Source organism: Caretta caretta, chromosome 3 (assembly GCF_965140235.1).
Source record: "Caretta caretta isolate rCarCar2 chromosome 3, rCarCar1.hap1, whole genome shotgun sequence".
NCBI classification, from domain to species: Eukaryota; Metazoa; Chordata; order Testudines; family Cheloniidae; genus Caretta; species Caretta caretta.
The window spans coordinates 128,333,393-128,361,042 of NC_134208.1; the positions used below are offsets into that span (position 1 = coordinate 128,333,393).

Consider the following 27,650-nt stretch of genomic DNA (forward strand, 5'->3'; position numbering starts at 1 on the left):
TATCTATAACTTAGGCTTGTAGAATCAGTGAGCTCTAAAGCTCTGTTGATGACCTATTCAGGAGGGATAAGGCAGAGTTGTACTCTCTTCCAAAGTTCCTTTCTAAGATGACCCATTATATTTGTTTTCATTCTTTCTTAAATACTTCGCAGCTTTGCTAAATCCTTACTTTACCAACTCTAACTTTATAAAAGATGAGTGCAGGGAATTCCTTTAGTCAATACAGCTTTATTTCTGTTAACACAAATATGTTGTCAGCATAGAGCATGCAGCAACTCCAGAAATAACTCAGAATTAATATTGTGTTACAGGACAATTCTCATTTTCACATTAGTAAACATACTCTTCGTATAATGATTTGGAGTGGCTTCCTTACTCATTGCTGGGGAAGGGAGATGAGGGATCTGTTCAGTGCTCTTGTGGAGGAAAACTTGAATCCATCCTATATTTAAATGTTTCTCTTGTTCTGATCACTGCACTTTTCTTTCCTACGGGCCTACAGAGGCGACAGGAGGAGGAGTATTACAACCGTTTGGAAGCTGAAAGGCGCAGACAGCATGATGAGGCAGGACGAAGATTACTGGAACCTGACGAGCCTGGTCTGTACAGACCTCCGCTTCCACGGGAATATGAGCTCCCACCCCCACCCCCTTCATCTAATGCTCCTCCTCCCCCACCTCAGCGAAACACCTCTTACCTCAAAACACAGGTCCTCTCCCCTGACACAGTTTATACTGCCAAGTTTGTTGCATACAATGATGATGAGGAGGAGGATTCCACTCTAGCAGGTCAGGATAAGTACTCCAGCACAAGAAAATCTTATGGTGACCTTCCTCCTGCCACCCTTCCGCCACAGCAGCCCTTCCGCCAGCCGCGCCCAGTCTCAGATGGCATCTTTCTTTCCACCTCATTCCAGCCACCCTCCGTCAATGCCAACAGTACTGCTTCCAAACCAAGTCATCCCCTTTCCCCATCAAACAAACCAAGTTTCTTCCATCCCAGCAGCTCAAAAGGTAGAAACGAAAAAATGAAATCAGAATCTTTCTCTACAAATCTATCTGCACATTTCCCTCTGTGGTGCTGTAGATATAATCACTTATTCTGTGATTTTTTTTATTGTTTTTTCCCCCCCCACTTGGTCACTGTTCTCAGTGTGGTGATCTAACCTTAATCCTGATATCAATGAGAATGCTCCTATTTGTAAACGTTTTAATCTTTTGAATATCCTTGTTCCTTTCCAAACTCTCTCAAAATTCCATCTGTCACACAATGAAGGAAAAACAATCAGTTTGACTGTTGCTCAACCAGGTCCAAGTACTGTTGGTTTTGGCTTTCATTCTGCACCGTCTCAGTAATTGTTTCTTATTTGATTTCGTTGGCTGTGCCCTTGATGCTTCTATACATGTGTTTTCCATGCAAATATATAATACGTTTTCTGATTGATTAATTGGGGTGGGGGGCTTTTCTGCTTTCACTACTTGGCACAGGGGGGACTCTTACTGATTTAAATATGGTGTGCAAATGGCTTTAAAAGGACCCTTGTGCAGTTTTAAATCTTATATAGTCAAAATTAAGGTGATATTTGGGGCTTATTGACCTAATGAAAACAATTTTCTAGGCAGCACATAGTAGTCATTATATTTCTGCGTTATAGTGCAGTTTACCGTATGCCTGGGGGCAAGAACCTATTTTTCCATCATTAAAGTGCTTTTCTTCCTGCTCCTTCCCTCTTCCCAGCCTGTCTTTGATGTTCCTTTGTTGTCGTCTTTTCTTTCCCTTTACACTGCAAACACACAGCTACACTGGTAATTAGAGCTTTATTAACAATTTAGTTGCATTAATTTTAGCACCATCCATTGCCTGCAGAGCACTACAGTTTTTCTTCTGACTGTACCCAGAACCTGGACACTATCACAGACTGAAGTTCAGTGCTAGATTTTTGGATACCATGGCTAAGTAGGAGAAAGTTCATAACACTTGAGTGCTTGGGTATGTGTCAGTATGGATCTCATTGTGCGTGTGCATCATGCGCAGGATTTTTTAAAATTGTGTCCATTGGGGCTGCACATGTGTCCTGTGCCTCTTTGCCCTCCTATGTGAGGGCGTGGAAGTAACAGTGGCCACAACCCTCCCTCAGTTCCCTCTTACCACCCATGGCAGCAAGATGGAATCTAGTGAGTGTCTGACCCTCTACTCCTAATTATATTTGTCCTTTTTCTCAGCTAGTTTTGGTAAAGAAAATCTATTTTCATCCTTCTTATTCTCTATTTTCTTGGACTTGGATGATCCAAAAAAAACCCAAAACCTCCATACCCTCCTGTATGGTGGGGCGATGTGTCTCACATCAACCATCATGGCGGACTCTAAATCTTCAGGGTTTAAACCCTGCCCAGCCTGCAACAGACTCATCCCCCTGGTCCACGGGCATGGTCAATGTCTGGTTTGTCTGAAGGATAGCCATAAGTATTCAGTGTGCAAGTACCCACAAGGACTCCGCATGTCAAGGGACATGTGGCTAAAACTACACGTACTTGAGCAGTTGATGAGAGTCTTGTCACACCTGAAGGAGATTACCGCTTCCAAGGTACGAAAAGGGTCATTGTCAACTACTACTCCCTCAAGCAGACAGTACAGCCTAGGGACCAGCCATGAAAGGAAAACAGGAAAAGACGTCATCAAAATCAGCTCTAGCCACATCACACAGACTGTTTTGGCACTGGGGCCTTTGGTTTGCTGCTACATCAAGACTAGTTCCAACAAACCCCTCATTGGACCGGCAGATTCAGAATTGAGACTGATACCCCAGCACGAGGACAAGATCAAAAGGCAGAATCCATATATGACTTCAGACTTTGAGAGAGACCATTGTGTAAGGAGGAGAACCACCATTCTTCCAAGGACAGAATGTGTAAGACCTCTGCTAAGGCAGGAGTGATGCACAGGAAGCTGGCATTAGCACTAATGAAAGCATTGGTGTCAGTTAGGGGCCAGAGAGATGCTCTCAAAGCATCAAGATCCTTCCATCGACATCGTTGGTAAAACAGAATGGCACCCAAAGCACCACCATTTGAAGAGTATTCTTCTTCTTCACTAGTGTCTGATTATGCTTTTTCCTGGTATTGAACAGTAATGCCTCTCCGCTGCTTTTTCAGAGCAACCCTAGAAGCCTATACTGTAGAGCTTTGGCTCAATGCCACTATCATCTCTTTCATGGTGATGCTTTGTGACAATCAGTCACAACCAGGTCAGTACTGATATAACATGCTTTCCTGGCTAATATGGGCCATATTAGGGACCATCCTCTGAGGTGTCCTACAGCAGATCCCCCTCCTGTATGTCCAGAAAAAGGAGGAGATTAAGCTGCCAAGTGACATCACTACCCAGGCCACCAACAACAGAAAGCAGTGTCCGCACCCAGTGGTGTGAGCGGCAGAAGAACAGTAGCATTCCCATTCTCCATTGAAAGAATCATCATTTGTTGCTCAGTGAGACTGGTACACCAGCCTCTGCTCCAGCAATTGGCTATTTTAAAGCCTTGGAGGATTTCTTATTTTCTATCACTGAGATCATAGATACTGAAACAGTCATACGAGATAAATCCCATAAAGTCTACATTTTGACTGCATCACCTAGGATTGCACTCCTCATCAGTGAGGGCATACTAGAACCATCTAAGGAGCTCTGACAAACCCCAGCTACCATTCAGCCCACATCTAAGTGGGTGGAGAAGTGTTATCAGGTTCCCCCAAAAAGCTTTGGCCACTGTCACTCCCACCCAAATCCAGTATTGTTGGTAGTTGCAGTAAGCTGAAATAGCTAAATTGATGAAGGGCACACACAAAGAGAAAAATACCAAAAAGGTAGACCTGTTCAAATGCAAAGCCTACTCATCCACCTCTCTGCAACTCGATGTGGCAAACTCCCAAGTGGCGTTTGCCAGTTTCACTTCCTGATCTGGGAAAACATGACTCTCTTCCTGTCAAAGTATCTTGGGACACTGAGGAATTAAATCATTTTAAGTGTTGCCAGAACAATCCGACAGCTATCCATGAACACCTCTGACACATCTGCGACGTTGATAACCAAGCTTGTGACCCATGAGGCAGGCCTCTTGGCTGTTAGCATCTGAAATATTAAAGAGAGGGCTAAGAGACCATAAAGACCTCCTGTTTGTGGGAAGGAAGCTCTTCAGCAAAAGAACAGATGAAGTGGTTCACTTTTTAAAAGACTCATGGTCCTCCTCAAGGTCACTGGAAATTTATACACCAACATCTTAAGGATGCCATACAAATATCAGCCTTAGCAGAGACAGTGGGCTCATCCCTATTTTCAGGTTAGGCAACCAGAGTACCCACCCTGAAAATGATGGTGATACTCTTGGAAGTGGCCATCAGCAGTCTTTGGGAGAAGCCTGGCTCCATTCCATTGGGCTTGGTCCAATATCTCCATCAAATGGGTGTTGGCAATTGCCCACGGCTATCTCATTCACTCCCACACCCATCCCCCATCAACCCTCCTTTCCTGTCCATCTTCAGTGACTCTTCTTACAAGAGCCTGTTTCAAAAAGTTGCCTGGTTTCATCTGGGAGCCACAGATGATGATCCTCATGATTACAGGGCAAGAGTCTTTCTATTACTGTTATTTCCTTATCCTGAAGAAGGGGTGTTTTCATCCTACACTTGAGGAGACTGAACAAATATGTACACCACCTCAGGTTCAGGATGATAAGCCTTGCCTCCAACATCCCATCTTTTCAGGCTCAAGACTGCTTCCTTGCTTTCAGCAGCAAGATCATAGAATATCAGGATTGGAAGGGACCTCAGGAGGTCATCTAGTCCAACCCCCTGCTCAGAGCAGGACCAATCCCCAACTAAATCCTCCCAGCCAGGGCTTTGTCAAGCCCGACCTTGAAAACCTCTAAGGAAGGAGATTACACCACCTCCCTAGGTAACCTATTCCAGTGCTTCACCGCCCTCCTAGTGAAAAAGTTTTTCCTAACATCCAACCTAAACCTCCTCTACTGCAACTTGAGACCATTACTCCTTGTTCTGTCATCTGGTACCACTGAGAACAGTCTAGCTCCATCCTCTTTGGAACCCCCTTTCAGGTAGTTGAAAGCAGCTATCAACCCTCCCCCACACACACCACATTCTTCTCTTCTGCAGACTAAACAATCCCAGTTCCCTCAGCCTCTCCTCATAAGTCATGTGCTCCAGCCCCCTAATCATTTTTGTTGCCCTCCGCTGGACTCTTTCCAATTTTTCCACATCCTTCTTGTGGTGTGGGGCCCAAAACTGGACACAGTACTCCAGATATATACTTCCATCCCAGCCCACAGGAAGTACTTGAGATTTACAGTCTGACCAAATCGCTAGCAGTACAAAGGATCTGCTATTTGGACTCTCCACAGGTATACTCGGTGCTGTAAAATGCTTAGCAGTGGTAGTGGCTCCTTTGTGAAGGTAAGGCTGGATGACTGGCTGATCAGAGGCAGATCTCAGTGGAAGGCACCAGCAAGCCTGGAATGCACTATCCGCATTCACACAGGTAGGCCTCCTAGTGAATGATGTGACTGACTTAGAGCAGAAAGAACATACCTGCCTAAAGACAGGTCCTAGTCATTACAAGCACTCATACTTCAGCTAACATCAAACATAGCTGACAGTACAAACATGTCATGCAGTGTTAGGCCACAAATTGGCATGCATGTAAATAACATCATTTGATAGATTTCAGCTTTGGCTCATGTCAGCATACTCCCTGATGAGCCATCAGATGGAAGGAAGGTCTCTGTGCCATCATATCACTGCAGAATTGGTTTCATGGTTGGAACCCGTAAAGACATGGAAATGGATACGTGTCTCAGTATCCATCCCTGACACAGATACCAATCATGGATGCATCAGGAACAGATTGGGGGACTCATTTGGGCAAACTACAAATTAAAGGAACCTGATCTTTAGGCAATATGAGATTATCTGTGAATGTGCTGGAGCTTATAGCCATCAAACTAGCCTGTATGGCATTCGTGCCTGTCCTCATACTCAGTAGTACAGATTTTTCACACACAACATGACAGCCATGCACTACATAAACAATGGAGAACTCGCTCGTTACCCCTTAGCATGAAGGTCATCAAATTCTGGACATGGTGCCATCAGAATAGACTCCTTCCAGGAGTCAGCGACAATCTAGCAGGCAATCTGTGACCAATCACGAATGGTCCCTGCACAGATTCATCATAAGAGTGATATTCTATCATGGAGAGTCCCCCATAATAAACTTGTTGGCCACCAGGGACAATGCCAAGTGTCAGAACTTCTGCTTCAGAGGAGGACTGAGTCCAGGATCATTGCTGGATGCCTTCCTCCTGCAGGTGAACAGGCCTGCTTCTATGCCTTTCCAACGATTCCCAAGGTGATTTCCAAGAACAAAAGGGACATGGCCATGATAGTTCTCGTAGCTCCATGTTGTCCAAAGCATTTTTGTCTAACACCTATTACAGATGTCTATTCAACCACCTATCCTGGATCTGATGCCCCAGCACCATAGTAAAATGCTCCATCTGGATCCAAAGTCACTGTACCTGATCGACAGTGTGGCTGTCGGCTGGCTGAATACAACAGACAGATACTGTTCTCTACAAGAATAGGAGATCTTGATACAGAGTAGGAAGCCATGTACCAGGAAAACATATTCTTCTAAATGGAGGAGGCTCTTGATATGGGTAGCTCAGTGTGGTCTGAACCCTGTCCAGGCCCCTGAACCTAGGATGCTTGACTACCTATTGCATTTAAAGCCAGCTGGCCTTACATTCAACTCATCTAAGATCCACCTCGTGGCAACTTCAGCATACCATCCACCTGTTCATTCATGTGTTAGGTCTGTCTTCATCCAATAGTACTGAAGTTTTTCAAAGGGCTATTACATATTTACCCACTGGGGAGAGAACCTACCCCTGCCTAAGACCTTACTGTACTTCTCTGAACCTCTCTGAACGCTTCTTGCATCATCTCTCACCAGACAGTATTCCTAATGACTATGACCACAGCCAGAAGAATGAGTGAAGTTCAAGCTCTTATGGCCAAATGTCCCAATATGATTTTCCATAGGGACATGGTTGAGACCCCACCCCAAGTTCATTCCTAAAGTGGTCTTGAAATTTAGTCTGAAGGAATCAGCCATGCTGCCCATTGTCTTCCCAAGCCACACTCTGTACTATGGAAAAAAAGAAATGACACTCGCTCGACTTACCCAGTACTTGATGACATTGACAAGACTAAGCCATTCAGGCTATCATCCTGGCTATTTCTAGTTTGACCTTTTAGAATGCCCAGCTAAAGCTATCTCATCGTAAAGGATATTGAAATGGATTACACAATGCATTTTATTGTGTTACCAACTGGCTGGCTGGTATACATTTCCCACCAGACATCAAGACTCACTGCACCAGAGCACAAACAACATTCTCTGCCTGCTTCAGTGATGTACCAATCTCAGAAATATGTAAGGCAGCACTGTGGAATAACACACTGACTTTTGTCAAAGGCTATGCTCAGCTGTGAAGTTTGAATGCGCAGTACTGCAGTCACTGTTCGATTGATACAGCTGGCAGACCTCATTCCCACCATTCTGAGAGGGGTTACTTCTTGCCAGTCACCTACTATGAGATCCACACTGACATATATTCAAAGCAGCAAAAGGGTTATTTATCCTACATTTACCATGGTTCTTTGAGATGAGATTACAGTTGGTGTGGATCCCAGGGATCTGCCCCCCATCCCCACATTGAGCCCTCTGACGTGGGCTGTGAGTTGCAAAGGAACTGAGGGAGACATGTAACTGCTCTGCCCTGTATGCCCTGGCAGGGGAACACAAGGAGGCACAGGGCGCCTGCACGGCCCAGACACAGCTATTCAAAAAATCCAATCTTGTATGCATGAGGTGCATGTGCACCTATAGTGGGATCCACACTAACTACATCACCTCAAAGAATCACATTTACTGTAGGACAAGTATCCATTCTTTTCAAAACATAGTTCCACATCAAAAGTATTTGTACTCGAACTGCTGACTAGTTGTGGCTCTTCCAAGTTGAATTATATTGAAAAGAAAATATGCTTGTAATAAACATTCTCTTTAAATATCAGAAATGCAATCAATGATGATTAGCCATTTGTTTATTCTAAATAGTATGCTGGAACAGACCCAGCCCTAAAGCCTCTTAAAATTACTAAATAAGTACTTTATTTTTATCCTTTCAAAGTATTTTCCTTTTTCTCTACGCTTGAAATTCTCAACTACAGCCATTTTGAGATTAAGTGTAAAACATGCTTCCATCATAATATAGCTGCTTAAAAATGCTGTTACTTCTCTTTCTGATTTGGTACTTTGAAGGCTGTATATGTGTTTAAGTTGAGTAATTCTGGAACCACTATTCACTCTCCATCTACTCCCACCTATCCACTAACCAATAAACCCTTTGCCTTTTCATTAAATTTTCCAACCCTGCATTCTGCTGACTTTCATATATCAAAAAAGAGAGTGAGCGCAAAAAGTGGAATCTCAAGTGAGACATCCAGCAACGTCTTTGTTTTTCAGTAAACAATCAGGACCATTTCCGAGTCAGATCCATTTATATGGGTTTGGTAACAATTGAGGAACATTATAGTATGATGCTCCACCTTTAATGACCTTAATACGTAAGCCATACAACTCATTCTGATTACTTTATTTCACACTTTTAAAATAGCCTATAGGAACAGGTTAAACACTCCACCTTGATTGCTCAAGCTTCTGTGAAGACTGCCTGTGTAAAGTACAAAGCCGTTTGCACAAAATGCAGACTTTGTTGTGCAGCTTACCATCTGTCCATCTCACTAGCAGTCACATTACTGTTCTTTACAGCTCTTTTCTGCTATAAATGCTAACGCTGGTAAACCACGCTTCTGCAAACTGCACTCTCCCAGCTTCTGCCACTGGATTACTTAAGGGACTGACTTAAAACATTGGTTCCATCAAATTGGGGCATCAAATCTGACCAATTTTAACAAAATTAGATATGGGTGTGAGAACCAGACTTCAGACCTAGATGTTCCCCAAGTTGGAGGGGAGGTGGTGGTCAGATATATGGGACTTAGGTCTGAACAAAAGATAATTCTTCATACTACTTAAGTATTACAAGTGTTTTAAATATGATTTGAGCTATCCCTTCTTAGATCACTATTGTAATGTACAGTATTAAATTATTAAATGAGTACAATATATGAATATCCAAACGAGTTCTGTTCTTTTACTGACATTTAACCTTTTAATTATCTGCGGTTCAAAATACACCAGTGGAAGAAGCAAACATTTCCTTCTGTTTGGAGAAAGGCTCACAAGACATGACGCATACTGTGTCAAGAAACCAAAAATATTTGAAAACAAATTTGAGAATCATGACAGTTAATTTGACTGTCCTAACAATACCGGTGATTTAAGAAACATACTTAAAAGCTGACTATGATAACAAAACTTTTTTGATTGGAAACCTGTGTTTAGTCTTGTGGCCTTTGGAGAGGATTAATATATTATGTAGAACTGTGTATCTTTTACATGAATTTAAAACTAAAGGTGCAGTGCTGTAAGCTGAATGAAACAAGACAGATAACTACAGAAATGAGACATGAATAGTCATCCTCTAACCATTGCAGGTTACAGAGTTTCCAACTATTTTCACAACCTGGCTAAATAAAGATAAAATAACTTAGGAAAATTGGAATTGTCATACTGGCACTTACTAATGCTAGTAGTATTTATCCTAGTTAACTTAGCTGGAGTTGCTGTTCTTACTTCAATAGAACCTTGTGACAGAATTCCACAGAAAAATTGTAGCTGCACATAAGTACATCCTTCTAGACAGTTAATATTTTATTTCATTTCTGCATTATAAGAAATAGCCACAAGATAAATAACTTTATCATGATTTGATACCGGTCACAGTTTGTTCCAAATATAATTTGCTTTCTTACCCCCCAGTTTTATTATTTATCAAGCAAAGTTGCAGTTTTAGGAAGAGGCTGACTACTCTTGACTGAAATCATTATTCTGGCATTCAGGCAAAGCTCCGAAACGGTACTTTTATTCCTTTTACAAAGTTTAGAAACCATAGTTTGAGAGTTTTACTTTTGCAAAGAGCACTGCACCTTTTTAAATATAAATTGAAACTTGTTTTGTATTATAACTGCCATCCGTCAACTGTAACTTTTATATTATTTTGCATAAGGACCAAATCCTTACACTGGATCTACAGGAGCAATTGTTGGAGCCCATGAAGTTTATCGGGATCCAAGAGAGAAGAGATCTAAAAGGTGAAATGAAGACGAGACTCATGAAATATTAATCTGTATTCAGACTAACTAGCTGCTGGTCTCTGGAATATTTTAAATTCTTATAATACCATTTTATACATGTATCTCTGTAAATCTTTCTCGGTAATGAAATTCAAAAGCTTTTATTTAATCCTAGAAAATATTTTCAAAGAGAGCGCTAAGAATATGCAGGACAGCATAAAACAGTTTTACAGTTGGTTCTGGGATATCTTGGATTATCACAAAATAGAATTTGGTTTTATACGCTTTTTCATGCATGTGGTATTTTAAAGCCAATTAGTGTTGTGATTGTGTGAGTAAACAGAGCAGTCATCACAAGATTCTTTTTTTGACTACCTCAACCAGACTCATAAATTTGCACGCACGAGGAGGCAAGCACAGTACACTTTATATGGAGTTTTTACTAAGCTTGTGAAGTGGACAGCTAACAAAGACTGCATTGCACATGCATGTGTGGCTAATTTAGCTGCATAGTGTATTGAAGGCTCACATTGGCTGAGGCAAGGATACTACAGGAGCCTTTAACTTGGTTCCTGCACACCTTGTAAAGTGAAATGGTGGTGTGATGGCCACTGTGCACTTTGTACAGTTCACAGAATAGAGTTCACTCTGATGAGCCTTAAGTGGAGCCAAGTCTGACTGGGTAAGGGCCAGAGTTCCAGACATCTCAGGTGGTGAGGGACAAGGAGACACCGAGAACTGAGTTCTTTCTTGGTGTGGCAAAAATAGTTAACCAGAGAGGTAGATAGCAGCAAGGATGAAGGAGGAGGCAGCAGAAGTACTTAGACCACTCTACACTAGAAACTCTGTCAGTATAGCAATATCAGCTAGGCCAGCGGTCTCCAAACTACAGACCAGATTCGGCTTAGGGCTTCCATTTGTCCGGCCCTCCAACCAACAGGGGAGAAGCGAACAGCTGAGTAGGCATGCCGAGCAGACAGGGAGAGGGGCTGCTGGCAGCAGTTCGCACAGGTGGGCACGGGGGGGTAGCTGAGCTGTGTGGAGGGGTGAGTGCCCCCGGGAGCCAGTGTCCCCCCCCAAAAGGGGAGCCAACTCAGGGGAGAGTTGCTGCTGCAGCCAAGCAGGCACAGACCCCTGCCTTAGATTAAAAATACAAGCCAGATGCTTAATTACAACTCCAATAAATGGAGTAAAGAAGATGGAAATTTCCAATTTCATAATGGTTAAATTTTAACTACAGCACTAATAGAACCAAACAGTCCCAACCAACAGTGGGAACTTAGAGCTTCTCTTACCAAAGTACAGCCAAAATTTCAGTCCTTTGTCATTTTCTTCAGCAGGGCAGGCACACCTAGCAGGCACAGGGAGAAGGGAGCAGGCACGGGGAAGAGCAGACCCAAAAAGGGGAGCCAACTTACAGTACCTGCGTTGATTAACTTTTATACCTGATTTAGAATTTAATACAAAACTGACACAGAGTAGTGTTGTTTTTTAATGATTTTGTATATATTTGCATAATTTAATTTCTTTCACAGTCGCTTCGGCCCGCGAAGCCCCTTCAAAAATCTAATATGGCCCTCGTCTCACAAAGTTTGGAGACCTCTGAGCTAGGCGGTTGATTTTTTTTTTTTTTTTTTTTTAACATTTGATTTGTTGCATGGTTGACCAAAGTTGCCAAAGCACTTTTATCCAGTTTTATTTCACTCTCAAAATCAGTATGAACTATACTTACAAAACAACTTTTTTGATTTATATAAGGAGGGCATGCCAGTATAGCTATATCAGCAAACCTTTTCTGGCCTTAGTCACCCTTTAATCCTTTTTGAGAAGTGCCAGGTAATCTCATCCACATGTTCCGCTACCAGAGATGGTCATACATGACTTCTGTTTAATGGTTCCTCTGAATGACAGCCCTGAGGTGTCAGCATTAAGAAAGAGCCTTGCAGGACTTGAATCTAGATCTTCCAGTTAGAAGGCAAGAGGACACCAGATAAGATTATATGGATGCAAAGCTTTTATATAAAAGGATGTTTAAAATTAGGTTTTGTAACAAACCTTTTGTTTCTTCCAGTCAAGACACAGATTTACCTGGAGCACCAGAGAACTTGACATTCAGGGAGCGCCAGCGACTTTTTTCCCAGGGCCAGGATGTATCGACTAAAGTAAAGGCTTCTAGGAAATTAATGGAACTGGAAAATGAGTTGAACACAAAATAAGATAAAAGCACCTTATCAAATGTTACTGAAAGATCCCTAAAATAAGGGCATGGGATGGGGCTGTTCAAGGCGAGACTGTATTGTCTGTGAAAGAGTGAGTTCGATACAGAGGAATCTAAGACTGTTAATTGAGATTTAGAGATGTTGCAATAGCAAGAATACTGATTACTTTACCAAGAGCTTGTGGTTTATACAATTAAAGCACTGTAAAATTTTAATTATATGAATCACATGAAGGTCACTTTTTTCTTTTGTTTTGGGGGTTAACTTTTTCTGCAATAGACCAAGTAGCACTTGTCAAAGATAAGTTCTGTTTCCTGGTCTTTTACAGACATACTTTGTTTTAGCTGCTGAGCAGAGCGAGTGAGAATAGTTTGAACTGCCTAAATTAATCTGTGCACTAGCTGATGATATCTATAGGTTGTTTGAGACAGAAGCCAGTCTCTGGGCTGTTTTACAAAGGTCTACGTTTATATATACAAGTTCGACACATTGTATGCTGTTCATACAGACTATTAGCATATCAGTACAAACCTCTTATCATTACCTAGCATTAGAGTAAAAGGGTTTGCCTGGATAAAGTCTTTGAGTGAAACAGTTTTAATCCTATAGGTGTTTTGTTTGGGTCTAAAATGGATGCATAACAGAAACTGTTTAATCCATAACCATGGAAAAGCATATACATGCATACATCCCTCTTGTAAATGACGTGTCTGGTTTACAAACCTCCTTTTAAAAAAACAAGAACAAAACTGGAGATGAAAAACCTTGGGGTTTTGTTTTGTTTAACACTGTATTGAAATAACAGAATATAACAAGCAATAGATAATAGGCTACCTTAGTGGCCCTATCATAGCTAGGACCAAAATGTTAAATGTTCAAGATGGAAGTAATGATTCCAGGTCCAAAGCTAGCAGAACTAAGGCATGCATTTTCCAAGGAGGTAGAATAGGGAGTATAAGCAACTAGCCACGGCGCATCATTGATGGAGTTTGTTATAGCAGCGGAGCTACATACTACTGTTGGAGAAGAAAAATGGTATAGCATACAGTAAGACTGATGTTTGAAATATCAAATACGATGTTGCTGGCTGTGAATATGAATGTCAGTGAGATGGGTTGACTTATTATCCTGACAGCACACCACCATTATTAATATTGAGAAAGTAGTGCTAGTCAAGCTGTCCTTCATCTATCTGGTTTTACTTGCATCCTCTTATATTGTTATATACTGTAGAGAATCTTCTCAGCAGTTCAAGCTATTTTTACATATTGATAGCCTTATTTAATTTTGAATTGTTGAATTCTTTTTGTTCCTTCCACTGTTGTTTCTTCAGCTATGCATATATGGCTGATGTTGGGGATAAGGACCTCATCAGAGTTTGTTTCTCTTTGTGTGACATTAAGACAAAATATATTATTGTGATTCCAAACAAATTTTCTATTTGCAAAGCCCTAAATTGGGCTTTAGATGATTTTTCTGTATCATATTGTTCTCTTATAAATATATATTTAGGGAATTATGCACACTTCCAAATACAGAGGGGTAGACTTTCACTGCCTTAGAAAAGAAATCACTTTTAATAAGAGTTGTATGATAAATAAATGCAAGTTAATGAAAATTGGAGTGTAAATATTTGTTTTTTACATATTTCAGGTTTCTTATTTGAAAGTGTGCTTTTACCGTTTCACCTGTTAAATATGAAGTAGGAGATTAAACCGGTTCAAAGTGTTAATGAAGGATTTGCATGCTTGCTGTGTCTGTTAATCAGGAAAAGCAAGCCTCTCCCAATTTATCTTGAGAACACTAGCAGCCTTACAGTGACAAAATACTCTTTTCTTCAGAAAAAAAATTTAGGCTGTGGCTGGAATACTGTTGCTGCTAGAATCTGAAAAGGCTTAGCAAAAAAATACATAGAACCTTCAGTTGAGTGGATTTGGCCGCTATTGGGCATTTGGGTCAAGTGTGAATATGTGTAAAAGTGCTTTTCATATTTGTCTGTGCATTATTATGGAAAAACATGAAAACTGCTGTAGTTTCCCATTTCTACTGTATTTCACTTGCAACCTATTTTTAATAAACTTTGTATTGTATTTAACATTGCGTTTTATAGAACTTTTTGTAATTGTGTTTTTATTTAATGCTGTATTAACACATTCATACCATAAATTACTAATACTCTTTACTATACAGTTACCCTATAGGTATTCAAAGAATAGATACATAACTTGCTTTAAAAAAAGTATATACAAAATCAGTGTAGCCCACATTAAACACTGGTTAACTGATAGATCTCAAAAAGTAATTTTTAATGGGGAATCATCCAATGAAATTGATTCTAGTGAGATCCCACAGGATCTGTTCTTGGCCTAATGTAATTCACTATTTTAATCAATAATCTGGACCAAAAATATAAAATCATTACTGGAAAAACAAAGTTGACACACAAATTGGAGGGGTGGTAAACTATGTTTTACCAGTTTTACAGGTTGACTTAGATTGGTTAGTAGATGAATGACCTATTTTAATGCATCCAAATGGAAAGTCGTACATCTAGGGACAAAGAATGTAGATTGCAGTTATAAGATGGGAGACACTATCTTTCAATGCAATGACATTGAAAAGAACATAGGGGTCATGGTTGATAACCAGTTGAACATGACCTTGGAGTGTGTTGGACACACAATTCTATAAGCAGAGGAATATCAAATAGAGTAGAAAGGTGGCATTACCTCTGTATACGGCATTAGGAGGCCATTCCTGGAATACTGTGTCCAACTCTGGCATCCACACTTCGGAAAGTCTTCAGTAAAGAGCAGAAAGAATAAAAACAAGTAGTGAGAGAGTTATGAAGCTCAATGTATTAGTTTATCCAAGATGAGAGATGACTTGATCACAGTGTACAAGTACCTACATGGGGAAGGGGTTTCTGATATTAGATGACTTTTTAATCTAGCAGAAAAGGAATAATGAGATCTAAAGGTTGGAAATTGAAGCTAGACAAACTTGGACAGGAAATAAGGCACAAATTTTTAACACTGAGGGTAATTTGCCCTTGGAATAAATTACTGAAGGAAATGGTTGGATTTTCTTTCACTTAAACTTATCCAGTCTTGATTTCTATCTTTCTTAAAGCTAGGATGTAGCTCAAGTAGAGGCTGATGCAGAGGTTACTGGGTGAGGTTTTTTGGCCTGTTTTATACAGGAGGTCAGACTAGATAACAATGGTTCCTTCTGGCCTTAAGATCTAACGAAAAGTGTTACAAAGAAGGTTGCATGTTGTCTTGCAGGAGCACCATGCATGGCTTTAGACAATTTTATTTCTCTCTCTTTCAGGAGTTATCAAATTCGACCTTTTCCCTCACTTCGTCAGTTTGCAGATGACACGCAAACTGAGTAATTTGGAAATCATACAGGTCAGGTCACTGATACAGAGCTATCTGGGTCACTTGTAAGCTGGGTGCAAGCAAACAATATGTTTTTAATATGGCAAAATGTAAACGTATACACCTAGGAACAAAGGATGTAGGCCATACTTACAAAATGGGGGACTCTCTTGAGAAGCAGCAACTCTGAAAAAGTTTTGGGGAAGTTCTATGGTCTGTGTTATACCAGAGGTCAGACTAGATGATCACAATGGTCCCTTCTGGCCTTGGAATCTATAAATCACATTTATTTAATAATCATAGCAGTAAAACGTGGTGCTTCTTTCATTAGACAAGACATGACGCAACAGGCAGATTAAGCAGATAAACAAGACTGGGAGAAACAAGCTAAACGGTAAAATGAGCAATCTTTTTGTACAGTAAGTGGGAGTCTCTGCCTAGTCATGCCTAAATTCCTGTATCTTTAAAAAAGGTACTTGTAACATGTAATTTTATAAAACTATTTCTTTCCACCCCAGCTTCCTGTTTTTTACAGAACTGCATTGAGGGAGGTTAGTTCATGCATTTCCTAAGAACCATAGCCTTTCCAGTAGTTTGCATATCAAATACCACGTATGTGTATAGTGCTTTTCTGTAAGAGAGCTTTAGACTAGCCCTGAATTGATCCTTGGGATGGACTAGGGGAGGAGGGCAAGGATCAATTTGGGATTTTTGCCGTTTCTTACAGTTTGCCCTGAGGTTCGTACTCATGCTCTTGAGCCACTGCAGGACAGCTTGACACTGGCATAGTTGACAGGATTCACATACCATATGTCAATTAAGTTTATAGATCATAGCCCCAGCACTGTGAAAAGTTTAAACTAGATATTGATAGCTTTAAAGAATAGACACGAGTGAACCACAGTTCTATAATGGTCTTGTGAAAAAAAGACCTTGAAAGTTTGTTTGCATTACGTGTTGACCAGGTGTTAGGGAAGAAAAGGTAGTGGTGCCCAAGGACCCTCCTGTCACAGTGTCCAGAGTAGTTCATAGCCAATCTCAGGTCAAACTGTCAGAAAACAGGGCAGACACCCCAAACTGGTGGCATATTCTATAATTAGATTTCACCAAGCCAGTAAGGATCACTATATTAGTCTGACCTGTAGTCACAAATGGTTTTTGGCTTTCCAGCGCATCTTGCCACCAGACAAACTAGAGTTTCTGAAGAAAGGTTATTAAAACCAAAAATCACTTCACATTAGGTTACTCCCAATCCCAAAGGGTTGGTCACTTACCCCAGGACAACGGATACTCTGGATCTCACATCAGACAATGCTGGCAGCCAATCTCTCTGATAAACTAACTAAAGGTCTATTAGCTAAGAAAAAGAAATGAGTTATTGAGAAGTTAGATCAAATGCATTAACAAGTGAGTCAAAGTTTGTAAGTCCAACATGATAGCAGAGACGTAGTAATCTGCTAGTTCTCCATAAATCTCTCAGGGTTACCTAGAATAGCTCTAGGGATTTCTGTCAAATCACTCAGTTTTCCACCCTGTCAGAATCCATCAGTCCAGAGATACAGGATCATCCCCTGGATTCATTTTTACAGCTGTTTTCTCCGGAAAGCAATCTAGCAAGTGTCTCCACCTCAGCAGGTGCTCTTCCTTTGTTGACTAAATGCAGCCTGGGTCTGTGGATTTCCCACAGTCGAGCACAATGACCCATGCTTTGAAGTTAGCATGCTTCTTCATTTACAGTTCCAAGCCTCCAATCCTGTTTGATAGGCAATCTAATTACAGATACAGACATAATGCATTCAGGTACAGCAATCCAAACAATCTTTCGTTAGTTTTCATGAAGTTTAAGCATCAAGTAATACACCTTTGATTTAGGATTAAGTACAGGGCATACAGAATGTAATGTGATAGTAAACAACAATATCTACAACAATAACGGGTTATAGGTAAGTGAAGACAATGACATTAACATTTTTTGATATCCCCACACAGATTAATAGTCCTATGCCTCCTAGCCCACTTAATATTTCTTTGATATCCACACACAAGTGAATTGGCCTATGGCTTTGATTTGAGCTTGTCTGGCAGCATCACACCTCCTTCCACAGATGCCACAAAGGAGACAACTGCAGGGATACTGGCCCAATTGCAGCCTCAAATAGCCCAGGAAGTACGCGAGCACCAACTGATGGCCGAACTCCATATCGGGGAAACCAAAGCCTGCCAAGTCAGCTGAAGAGATCCCACTAGACTATTGGCCTCTGGCGGCTGGGAAGGAGCTGTTACAGCTATTGTCTGCAGCCCAGCGGGATGCATGACAATCCAGCTGCGTTCTGGAAATGCGGACAGGACTGCTACATATATGACACTTGGCAGCTGTGCACACGCTCATTTGTTATTGCCTGGTTTCTCTGTTCTAACTCTTGTTTTGGGTGGCTGGTGTTGCTGGCCCCTTACATCCTTCTGCCTATGGGAAGCTAAGGTGTAGAAACTACTTTTTAATACTAAAGGGGAAAAAAGGGTAATGGGGGGGAGAGATGAAGGCATGGACGGAAAGGGTGCATGTGGGCTAAGTGGCTAAAGCTTAGTGTATGTCTACATTGCACTCAGAAAATGTGATTGCAACACATGGAGACATACTCAAGCTAGCCTTGATTGGGCTAGTTCCATTAGGCGCCGACTCCATGCAAAAAAAATATAAAAAAATATTAAAAAAAAATTAGTGGGCAGCTCCCCCCATCAGCTCCTCCCTCTCCTGCCGCAGATCAGCTGTTCAGCAGTGTGCAGGAAGTGCTGGGGGGGAGGGGGAGGAGTGAGGACGAGATGTGCTCAGGGAAGGGGTTGCGGGGGACAAGGCTGAAGTGGGGGCAGGGCCTGAGATGGAGCGGGGATCAATCACCCCCCAGCAACTTAGAAAGACAGCACCTCTGGCTCACTCACTAAAAATCGCAGTGTAGCTGTACTCGGGCAGCTAGACTCTTGTTTTTAGTGAGCTAGCTCAATCAAAGGTAGCTCAGGAATGGCTACATGGGCTGCATTCACCCCTCCTGATTGCAGTGTAGATGTACCCTAAGGGAGGTACAGTAATGGGGCTATAAAGCTGGTCTCCCAAAGCCTAGGTTTGTGAGTCCGGGCCAAACCTCAATTTAGCCGAGACTTCAGCTCCGGCTAGAGTTAACAAAAAGTTGGGTCTTTGAAAGAGAGATTTATTACCTGAATGGGTGTATCCTCATCTCTTGATAACATTTTTTTTTAATAAGAACTAAACCCAGAAATGGATTCTTGACTTATTTCTGATCTCCCCATCACTAGTTTTAAATTAATCTGCAGCCCACAATTCCCATGCTATGGCTGCAGCATGACAACTGGTTATTCCAGTATGAAGTTGTGATCATAGTTAGGAAAAAAAATTCTCTTACTGAATATGTCTCAGACAATGTTAGAAGAGGGGCTTTACAGGACCAGAAGGAGAAAGCATTTAACACTTATCTCATACGGCTCAAGGCATCAACAAGAATAGCTTGGCAAAAGATCAGGATCCTGGCACCTAAGGCACAGTGGGAGCTTCTATCAGGTGTGATGGAAAATGTGCTGTTCAGTGCATTTATGAATCCTCATAATCTATTTCGTATTTTAAATTTTAATGGCTCTCTGGCTGAGCACTGTGCATGAGTGAATGTGATTGCATGGAGAACTCCAGCTACCAGTAAGTAACCCAGTTTTCTCTCAGCTTAGAGAAAAAACTCTACCATCTGCTATAGAGAGTTGCACTGGCAAGTGTCTGAGCGCTGGGTCATTTAGAGGCTAAAAGGTACTGTCAAAACTTGTGAAGGATTTGTTCAGGCATTTATTGGCAGTTCTGTTCAACCTCCTGGTTGAAAATAAAAGTATGTCTGTTTGAAACAGTGAAAGTCATTTAAACAAAATGAAACATGGATCCATGTCCCTGAAGTTTATTTATCTAACATCATTTTATTAGGAAGCAATAATGAGATCAAATGGTCAGATGTTTCGTAAAGCTTCAATGATTGTGTGTACAAAACTGCAGACTCTGATTACTATCAAGTGCACTCAGCCAATTTACTATCTTGTATGCAATACAAAAAGAATCCAATGACATCCAGTGGTGACAGTCTCATATGTTTGGCACTGCAGGGGCAGAGACAGGGTCACCATTTGGCAGACTGTCAGTAGTCATTTCCATCCTTTTAGTTTCTAGTTACTGCATGCAGGAAGGCCATAATATATACACCCACACATTATAATGCTGTGATGGGGAGCTGATTAATCTAATGGTCACTGTGTTAGGGTTAATGTAAAGAGCATTAGTAGTTTATGGGTCTGTCCTGAGTACTTCCGTTATTGTAGGATTTTATACTGCCACCCATCAGTGAAGTATCTGAATGCTTTCCATGTAAAATGGATAGCAAGAGCAAAGTCCCATGAGGTCTCTGAAATGTCTCCCTTTTAGCAGTAAAAACTCTTCTTGAGGTAGGGTTCAGTTTTGTTTGTTTTTGGGGGCAAGGGTTGGAAGGGATTTGGGAACGAAAGGGGTGTTTGAACTGAATGTCCCTTATGGTAGGAAGGCTCTCTCTCAGAGGAAGGCCAGACAGCAAGACTGGACTGATCTCTATATGGTTGTTCCATAGCCAGATCCTCTTGACAGAGAATGCTGTGTTCCCAGCTCTCACATACTTTATCTTGGGCTTTAAGATCTGCATTGTCCCAGAGGAGAATAGTTATCTCAGTGGTTCACAGATCAAAATTCAGTATTTAATGTAATAATGACTTGATTAAGATGTAGCTAAGGTCTGTGTACACCCCAAATAGTGACAATCTCTGCAGTACCTGTGAAAGTTCTAGACTCTCTCAGTTAGTGGAAGAACCCACTGAAAATCTCTGGGGAAACCCCAGTCTCACATCCCCCACCCTCAAAGATCCTTACAACAGATGCTTCTTTTCTGGGATGGAGGGCTCACCTCCAAGGAGCCACAGCCCAGGGCAAGTGGTCCACACAAGAGGTCATGCTCCACAAGAAAATTCTGAGGCTGAGGGCAGTTCAATATGCTTGTCAACACTTATTTCACACCATGTAGGGCCACTCCATCAGGGTAATGCTGACAACAGGACAGCAGTGTATTATATCAACTGGCAGGGTGGAGAAAGATCCCAGTCGTTATGCACAGAATTGCTAAAGCTGTGGCACTGATGCATTTTCCATCAGATAAAAATCTCAGTTATCTGTCTCCAAGGCCTCCCGAATACAGCTGCAGACTCCTGAGTAGACACTTCCTTCAGGATCACAAATGGGAGCTCAACGATTGTCTTCCACAGCATCTGCCAAACGTGGGGTCTCCCAGAAGCAGACCTCTGTGCTACCCCAACCAAAACAAAATGTCCTTTTCTGCTCTAAGGGGGAGGATACGGCCACAACTCATGGAGAGATACTGTGATAATACAGTGGCCCTGTACTCCACTGTATGTTTATCTGCCTCTACCTCCAGTTCTCAAGACCTTATTCAAACTGCGTCAGGAAAGAGCTAGGTTATTCTCATAACATCACCGTGGACAAGACAAGTGTGGTCCTTGAACCTCCTCAACTCCTCTGTATCTCTCTGACTTCCTCTCACAAAACTCAGGGACCCTGATCCATCCCAACCGCTCCTCCTTAAACTTGAAAACATGGTTCCTAGATGGTTCTCGAGCATGGAGCTAACCTATTTGGATAAGGCCCAGACAGTTCTCCTATCTAGCAGGAAACCCACTACTCACAAAATTTACCTTTAGAAGTGGAAACGCTTCCACTCCTGGTGTTCACTTCATTTTTCTCAAGTCTCAGAGGTTCCACTCTCAAATCCTGGGCTACCTGTTGGATTTAAAGATGCAAAGTCTATCAATGAGCTCAATCAGAATACATTCAGATGCTATCACAGCCTTCCACTCAACCACTGAAGGCTGCTCAGTCTTTGTCGACCCTATACAGCTAGATTCCTCAAGGGCATACACAACTTATTTTAGCCTGTATGGAACCCGACCCTGCAGCAGGACCTAAATTTGATTCTCAATGCCCAGAGACAACCTCCCTTTGAACAGATGGCTACATGTTCTCTCCTCCATCTCTCACTCAAGTCTTTGTTCCTCATAGCCATCACTTCAGCTTGATGAATGGGAGAGCTCTCCTGTGCTTTTATGGCTGACTTGCCATATGCCAGCTTTTTACAAAGACAAGGCTACAATGCAACTTCATCCTCAATTCCTCCCAAAGGTCTAGTCGAAATACCACATTAATCAAGAGATTCCACTGCCAGTGTTCTACCAAAAAGCTCGCACCTCCAGTGAGCAGACCAGCCTTCATACGCTAGACTTCATAAGGTCCCTCACTATCTACCTTCACAGGACTAAGACTTTCCAGGCCTCTCCTAGACTATTTGTATCATTTGCAGAGAGGATGGAGGGTCAACCTATTTCCACTCAAAGGCTGTAAAAGTGGGTTTTGGGTTGCATCTTAACCTGCTACGAATCCACTGGGATGCATCCCTCTCACAGAGAAATAGCACATTCCATGCAAGCTCAGTCCATTCATATAGCTCTACTGAAGGATGTCCCCATAACAGAAATCTGTAGGACTGTAACTTTGTCTTTTATTCATAACTTTGCCAAACATTATGCCATCTTACCTGCTTCCAGGGATGATACTACCTTTGGTGACACAGTCCTCCAAACTATCTTGGACTTGCCTCCTCAGCACTCAACTTCTCATTGAGTTACTGCTTAGGAGTGTCCTATGGTGGAGCATACATAGGGACATATACTCAAAGACAGAGATGTTGCTTGCCATATGGTAACTTGAGTTCTTTTAGATGTTTTGTCCCTATGGGTGCTCCAACTCCCATTCCCCCTTCCCTTAGCTGTGGAAGCTCTGCTTTCACGGTCGAAAAGGAACTGAGTGGCAGCAGGCCCATGCCTCCCAATATGACCTCACTTGGAGGCCCCACAGTGCTACTCTGTGCAGGTGCGGATCCACATACACAGCCTTGCATTCTCCGGTTGAGAGCGCAACAGACATGCGTGCATCCTATGTTGGAGCACTCATAGGGACAAAACATCCGGAAGAACTGAAGTTACTGTTAGGTAAGAAACCTCTCCTTCTTCATCCAAGAGTTTATTTCCTGTAGGCTTTCTGACATTTTAAAAGTGGCAATGGTTGCATCCACTGAGAATGAAATAATTATCAGCATATCACTGGCAGCTAAGTCCATGACACCTCTCTCTCTCTCTCTCTCCAAGTAATCTCAGGTAGATATTGAAGAGGAGAAAATAGTATGGATCCCTGTGGGACACTGCAGATGAGGGCCTTTTGGAGAGGTGGAGCAATTGAATTACCCATCACTATTCTGAGTTCTCCTGGAGAGGAACAATTGGAGCACTGTCACCATCTACTTCTGCTATGTCATATAGGCAGATTAGTACAGTACCTTGTCCATTGTGACAAAGGCTGCAGAGAGGTCTAGTAGCATGAGCATGGAGACCTTACTTGAGACCATGGCCATGAGGAGATTGTCTTTTAATGCCACTAGAGCAGTCTCTGTGCTGTGCCCTAGTCTGAAACCCAACTGTGAGGCATCCGGGATGTTGGCTGATGTCACATGGTGTTGGAGCCTGGTGGATCCCACTTTCTCAGTTATTTTGCCCTGGAAAAAGAGACTGAAGACAGAATGATGGTTAGAGAGATCTTTGGGATCAAATTGACTTCATGGGGTTTGAGTGAACTATTGCATTTTTAAGGAGTTTGGTAGTTGTGCTTCTCTGAAGGAGGCACTGAATATTTCCATTCTGCACTGCCTTTTACCAGCCAAGAGGGCTTGGATCCACTTCACAGGTTGTGGCTCTAATATTTTTCAGGGCTTTTAGAGTTTTGGCATGTCTGATGTGGCCAAACTCAGTCAGGGGGTGGTAGGTTAATGATAAAGCCTGGTCAGCCAGGACTTTCTTTCCTAGTTAGCCCCATAGGTATTCTTTTATCTATCAGTGAATTGTGCCAACAGCTTTTCACAGCAGTTGATGCTTGGGTCGGCCTGGACCAGGGGTTGGCAACCTATGGCACGCGTGCCAATTTTTAATGGCACGCTGCTGTCTGCCGGGACAGCAGCGTGCAAGTAAAAATCCTGCCTGGCCTGGCCCACTCTTCTCTGCCCACCACTCTCTCCTTGCAGGGCAGGCAAGCTTCCCCCCCCCCCGCCTCTTCCCCCAGTGTGCAGGGTTCCTGCCCCTCCTTCTCTCTCTCCCTGCGGCCGATCAGCAGACGACCCTTGCTACGGAGTGGGAGAGGGAAAAGTGGAGCCGCAGCGCGCTCTCTGCTCCGGGGACCTTGGGGGTGGAATCAGCATATCCCCTCCAGCCCCCTGCTGTGAGCGCTCAGGGCAGGGGGCTGGGAGCACCTCCACAACCCCAACCCACACCCTCCAGCCCTCTGCCCGGACCCCTGCACTCCCCTCATACACCTCCAGCCCTCTGCCCTGACCCTGAACCCCTTCACACACACCCAGCCCTCTGCCCTGACCCCTGAACCCTCCTCACATATCCAGCCCTCTGCCCTCACCCCTGCACCCCCCACACACTGCAGCCCCATGCCCTGACCCCTGCACCCCCCCACAACCGCAGCCCTGACTCTGGCACCCCCCACACATACCCAGCCCCCCACCCTGACTCCTGCACCCCCCACAGATACCCAGACCCCCCACACCACATGCCCTAACTCTTACACCCCTCACATCCACATCCCCACCCTGAGCACCAAACAGGAGCTCCTGCACACACACACCCACATTCCCACCTGCACCCCTCGCACCAAATGGGAGCTGCCCAGGTAAGCACTCCACACCCCAACCTCCTGCCCCAACCCTGAGCCCCCTCCCTCATTCTAGCTCCTGGCCAGACCCTACACCCCAACCCCCAGCCTGCTCCTTCACCCCTAGCCCATGCCAACAGGTGACCCCCAGGACTCTTGCCTGAAGTGTCTGGGGGAGTCTCATCAAGCAGAGAAGTGCAGGATTGAAAAAAGGGTTTCGTCCCCAGACTAAGAAGGAGCAGGACTTTCGTTTAAAGCAGCTCCTCATGGAGGCAGCTCTTAGCCCTCAGCCTCCTGTGGCGCACCAAGATCCGGCACTGAGTGTCTCAGTGCGCAGCGCCCTGGTGGCAGCACTGGGACCGGCACCATGGTTGGACTCTGATCGAGATCCGCGGCACCAGCGGTCCCCAGCACCGCAACCGACATCATTGGCTCGGCACCGCTCCCATTCTCCCGGCCAGAAGCAGCACCGGAAGCCAGAAAGGGGTGGTCCACCTCCGCAGAGACCAGCCTCCCTGGAACCGCCCGTGGAGACGTGTCCCAGAGGAGAGAGTCCAGGGGCACAGCCTACGGCCTCGGCACCATTGACTCTGGCCCCAAGGGGAGAGACATTGAGTCCAGTACCGCTGGACTCCCAGACACGCAGCATGGTTGAGGTCCAGTTGCCATGTACCCCGGATACTTTTGCAGCTGCAAGGGATCTTATTGCCATGACGGCATCAGCATCCCCTCAGCCACATGCCAAGGCCCCGGGGCAAGCCGGTCCTGATCCACCCGCCAGCACCGTGGGTCGAGCCACAGCACCGATCCCGCTCTCAGCACCGTTCCCGCTCCCGCTTGCAGTCCCACTGCTGCTTGCAGTCCCGGCACCACTCTCCTTCGCGGTGCTGGTCGTACTCGCAGCACCGCTCTGACTCCCGTCGCCGGTCCCGGTACTGCTCTGCCTGCCAGTCATTGTGGAGGAGCAGATCCCGGACCCGACGCCAATCTCGACACCGGTCATCATCTCGGCCCAGATCCAGATCAAGGAGCCGTTCCATGTCTCAGTACTGGTCCAGGTCCTGGCACCGCTTCCCAGTGTCACGGCACCGTTCCCTGGTGCAGATCTGTTCGGCACCACCATGGCCCTCATGTTCCGCTTTTCGCTCTTCGGGATTAGAGGCAGGGTCGTGTTTTTCGGACCGTCGCCATTCAGACTATAGCTGCCTGGAGTCAGGGGCTGGATCTTGGCAGCTGCAGGGGCAGGGACCCGCTCAAGGGCCCAACTCAATGGCCGTTCTGGACGCCCTGGGCGTACCACAAGGCCCAGGGTGCTCCATCCGGGGCTTCCTGATCAGCCCCATCTGAGCAGCAAGTGCCAGAGGCTACCGCCAGTCAGCCCACCCTGGGGGGCACGGAGACTGTCGTGACTTCTCTCCCCACTACAGGACCTCCTCCAACACTGACTCCTGGTCCGGGCCCTGAGGTCGGTGGCACAGAACAGCTGGCCCCAGCTCTGCAAGAGGCCCGAGATGATCCTCTTCCCACCGTGGCCGCCTCCTCCTCCTCGGCGGTGGCAGGCACTGCAGTCTTGGGTCCCCCTCCAACAGACCTCCATGCCCACCACAACCTCCTGTGCAGGGTGGTACGGAATATGAACCTGCAGGCAGAGGAGGTAGTAGAGGTGGAGGACCCCGTGGTGGATATTCTGACCGTGGAAGCTCCATCAAGGGTGGCCCTACCCTTTATTCGGACTATCCAAACTAACATCAGGACAACCTGGCAAACACTTGCATCCATCCCCCCGAAGGGGAGGGTCGTGAACTGATAGATACACTTGCACTAGATCTTATTGAACTAGAATGCTAATAGTAGTAGTGCAGTTGTGGTAGCAAGCACTAGCTGCCCTGAGTACCAACCTGCCCAGACCTCGTGGGTACATGTAATGGACTGAGCGCTCCAAAGGGATTCTTGAAGTACTCAGGGGTTGGATGTGCCTACCTCTAACTTGTACAGAGACCAGCGGTGGCCTGGAAGGCTGCGCTTGTGTTGCCACAGGCTGGTGGTTTCAGGGATCTGATCTACAGCACGCATAGACAAGATTCCCTCACATTAAGGGCAGGTGATGGGGAGATGCCTCACAACTCTGGGTACCCCTGGGAAGCTTCACAGTGGCACTGAATGATGTCTCAGTGATGTAAGCAAGGGCAGGTGCGTCATCTAAAATGAGAACATGGATGGTGCTAGTTTTATGGGCTGCTGCTCTTGCATTAAGCAACAAGAGCTTCAGGCTGTTTTCTTCTGATGCTCTGTTTAATGATGTTACAAATTGAGAAAATGGCTTCAGGTGCCTGTTTTTCAGTTTTATCCTAGTGCCTGGTGTTCTTAGGGGACATCTCCTCAACCCGGTGATGGTAAGGTATGAGGAAAGTGTGGGTAATAGGATTCAATGTCCTTTGAAGGTGTTGGTGTTCCAGTTATCCAGATTACAGGGGCTTGGAAGTGTGGTGTTGTGCTGGATCAGAGCTGAGTCACTTTGGCAAGTTAGTATCATATCTCATTGGATTGTAGCTGCATGTTAGATAAGTGTTACAGGAAGAAACAAGACCTCAGCATCCAGGGCCATCAGCATTGCATGCAAATGTGGCAGCTGTATAGGAGTTCAAAACTACAATACTATTTGCTTAAAAATATTAATACTGGTTAAATCTTTTTTCATTACTCAGTGAGGAAGGTGATGTTCTAAGACCCCTGCACCATAATTTAAAGAGAAAGGAAACAAAAGGGTGAGTCTAGCCCTGTACTGCTAACAACTGCAGTTTAGATGAAGAGTCCTCAGCTGGACCTTTGAATATAGGTGGTAAAGATCAGCCACTCTAGATGCTGCCTT

General features: G+C 44.0%; 1 protein-coding gene and 1 long non-coding RNA gene across 23 annotated transcripts in view; one reads left to right on the forward strand and one right to left on the reverse strand.

Annotated features, from left to right (window-relative positions):
* Positions 1–14,648, forward strand: part of AFDN (afadin, adherens junction formation factor) — a 219,471-nt gene extending 204,823 nt beyond the window's left edge. For 9 of the 22 annotated variants that reach the window (XM_075126862.1, XM_048843986.2, XM_048843985.2 and 6 more), the window contains 3 exons: positions 503–1,013; positions 10,268–10,352; positions 12,406–14,648. In XM_075126862.1, the coding sequence (XP_074982963.1) occupies positions 503–1,013; positions 10,268–10,352; positions 12,406–12,550 (741 nt within the window). In that variant the 3' untranslated portion in view covers positions 12,551–14,648. The remainder of the gene's footprint in view (positions 1–502; positions 1,014–10,267; positions 10,353–12,405) is intronic. The other 13 variants (XM_048843989.2, XM_048843999.2, XM_048843998.2 and 10 more) reach the window with 3 other exon arrangements.
* On the reverse strand, positions 316–24,117 carry LOC125633956 (uncharacterized). The gene is made up of 6 exons (XR_007355738.2): positions 23,409–24,117; positions 21,715–21,799; positions 17,211–17,705; positions 16,091–16,209; positions 15,283–15,353; positions 316–496 (listed from the first exon to the last, which is right to left on the reverse strand). It is a non-coding gene; the product is annotated as an uncharacterized LOC125633956 (long non-coding RNA).
* Between the last annotated feature and the right edge of the window lie 3,533 nt (positions 24,118–27,650).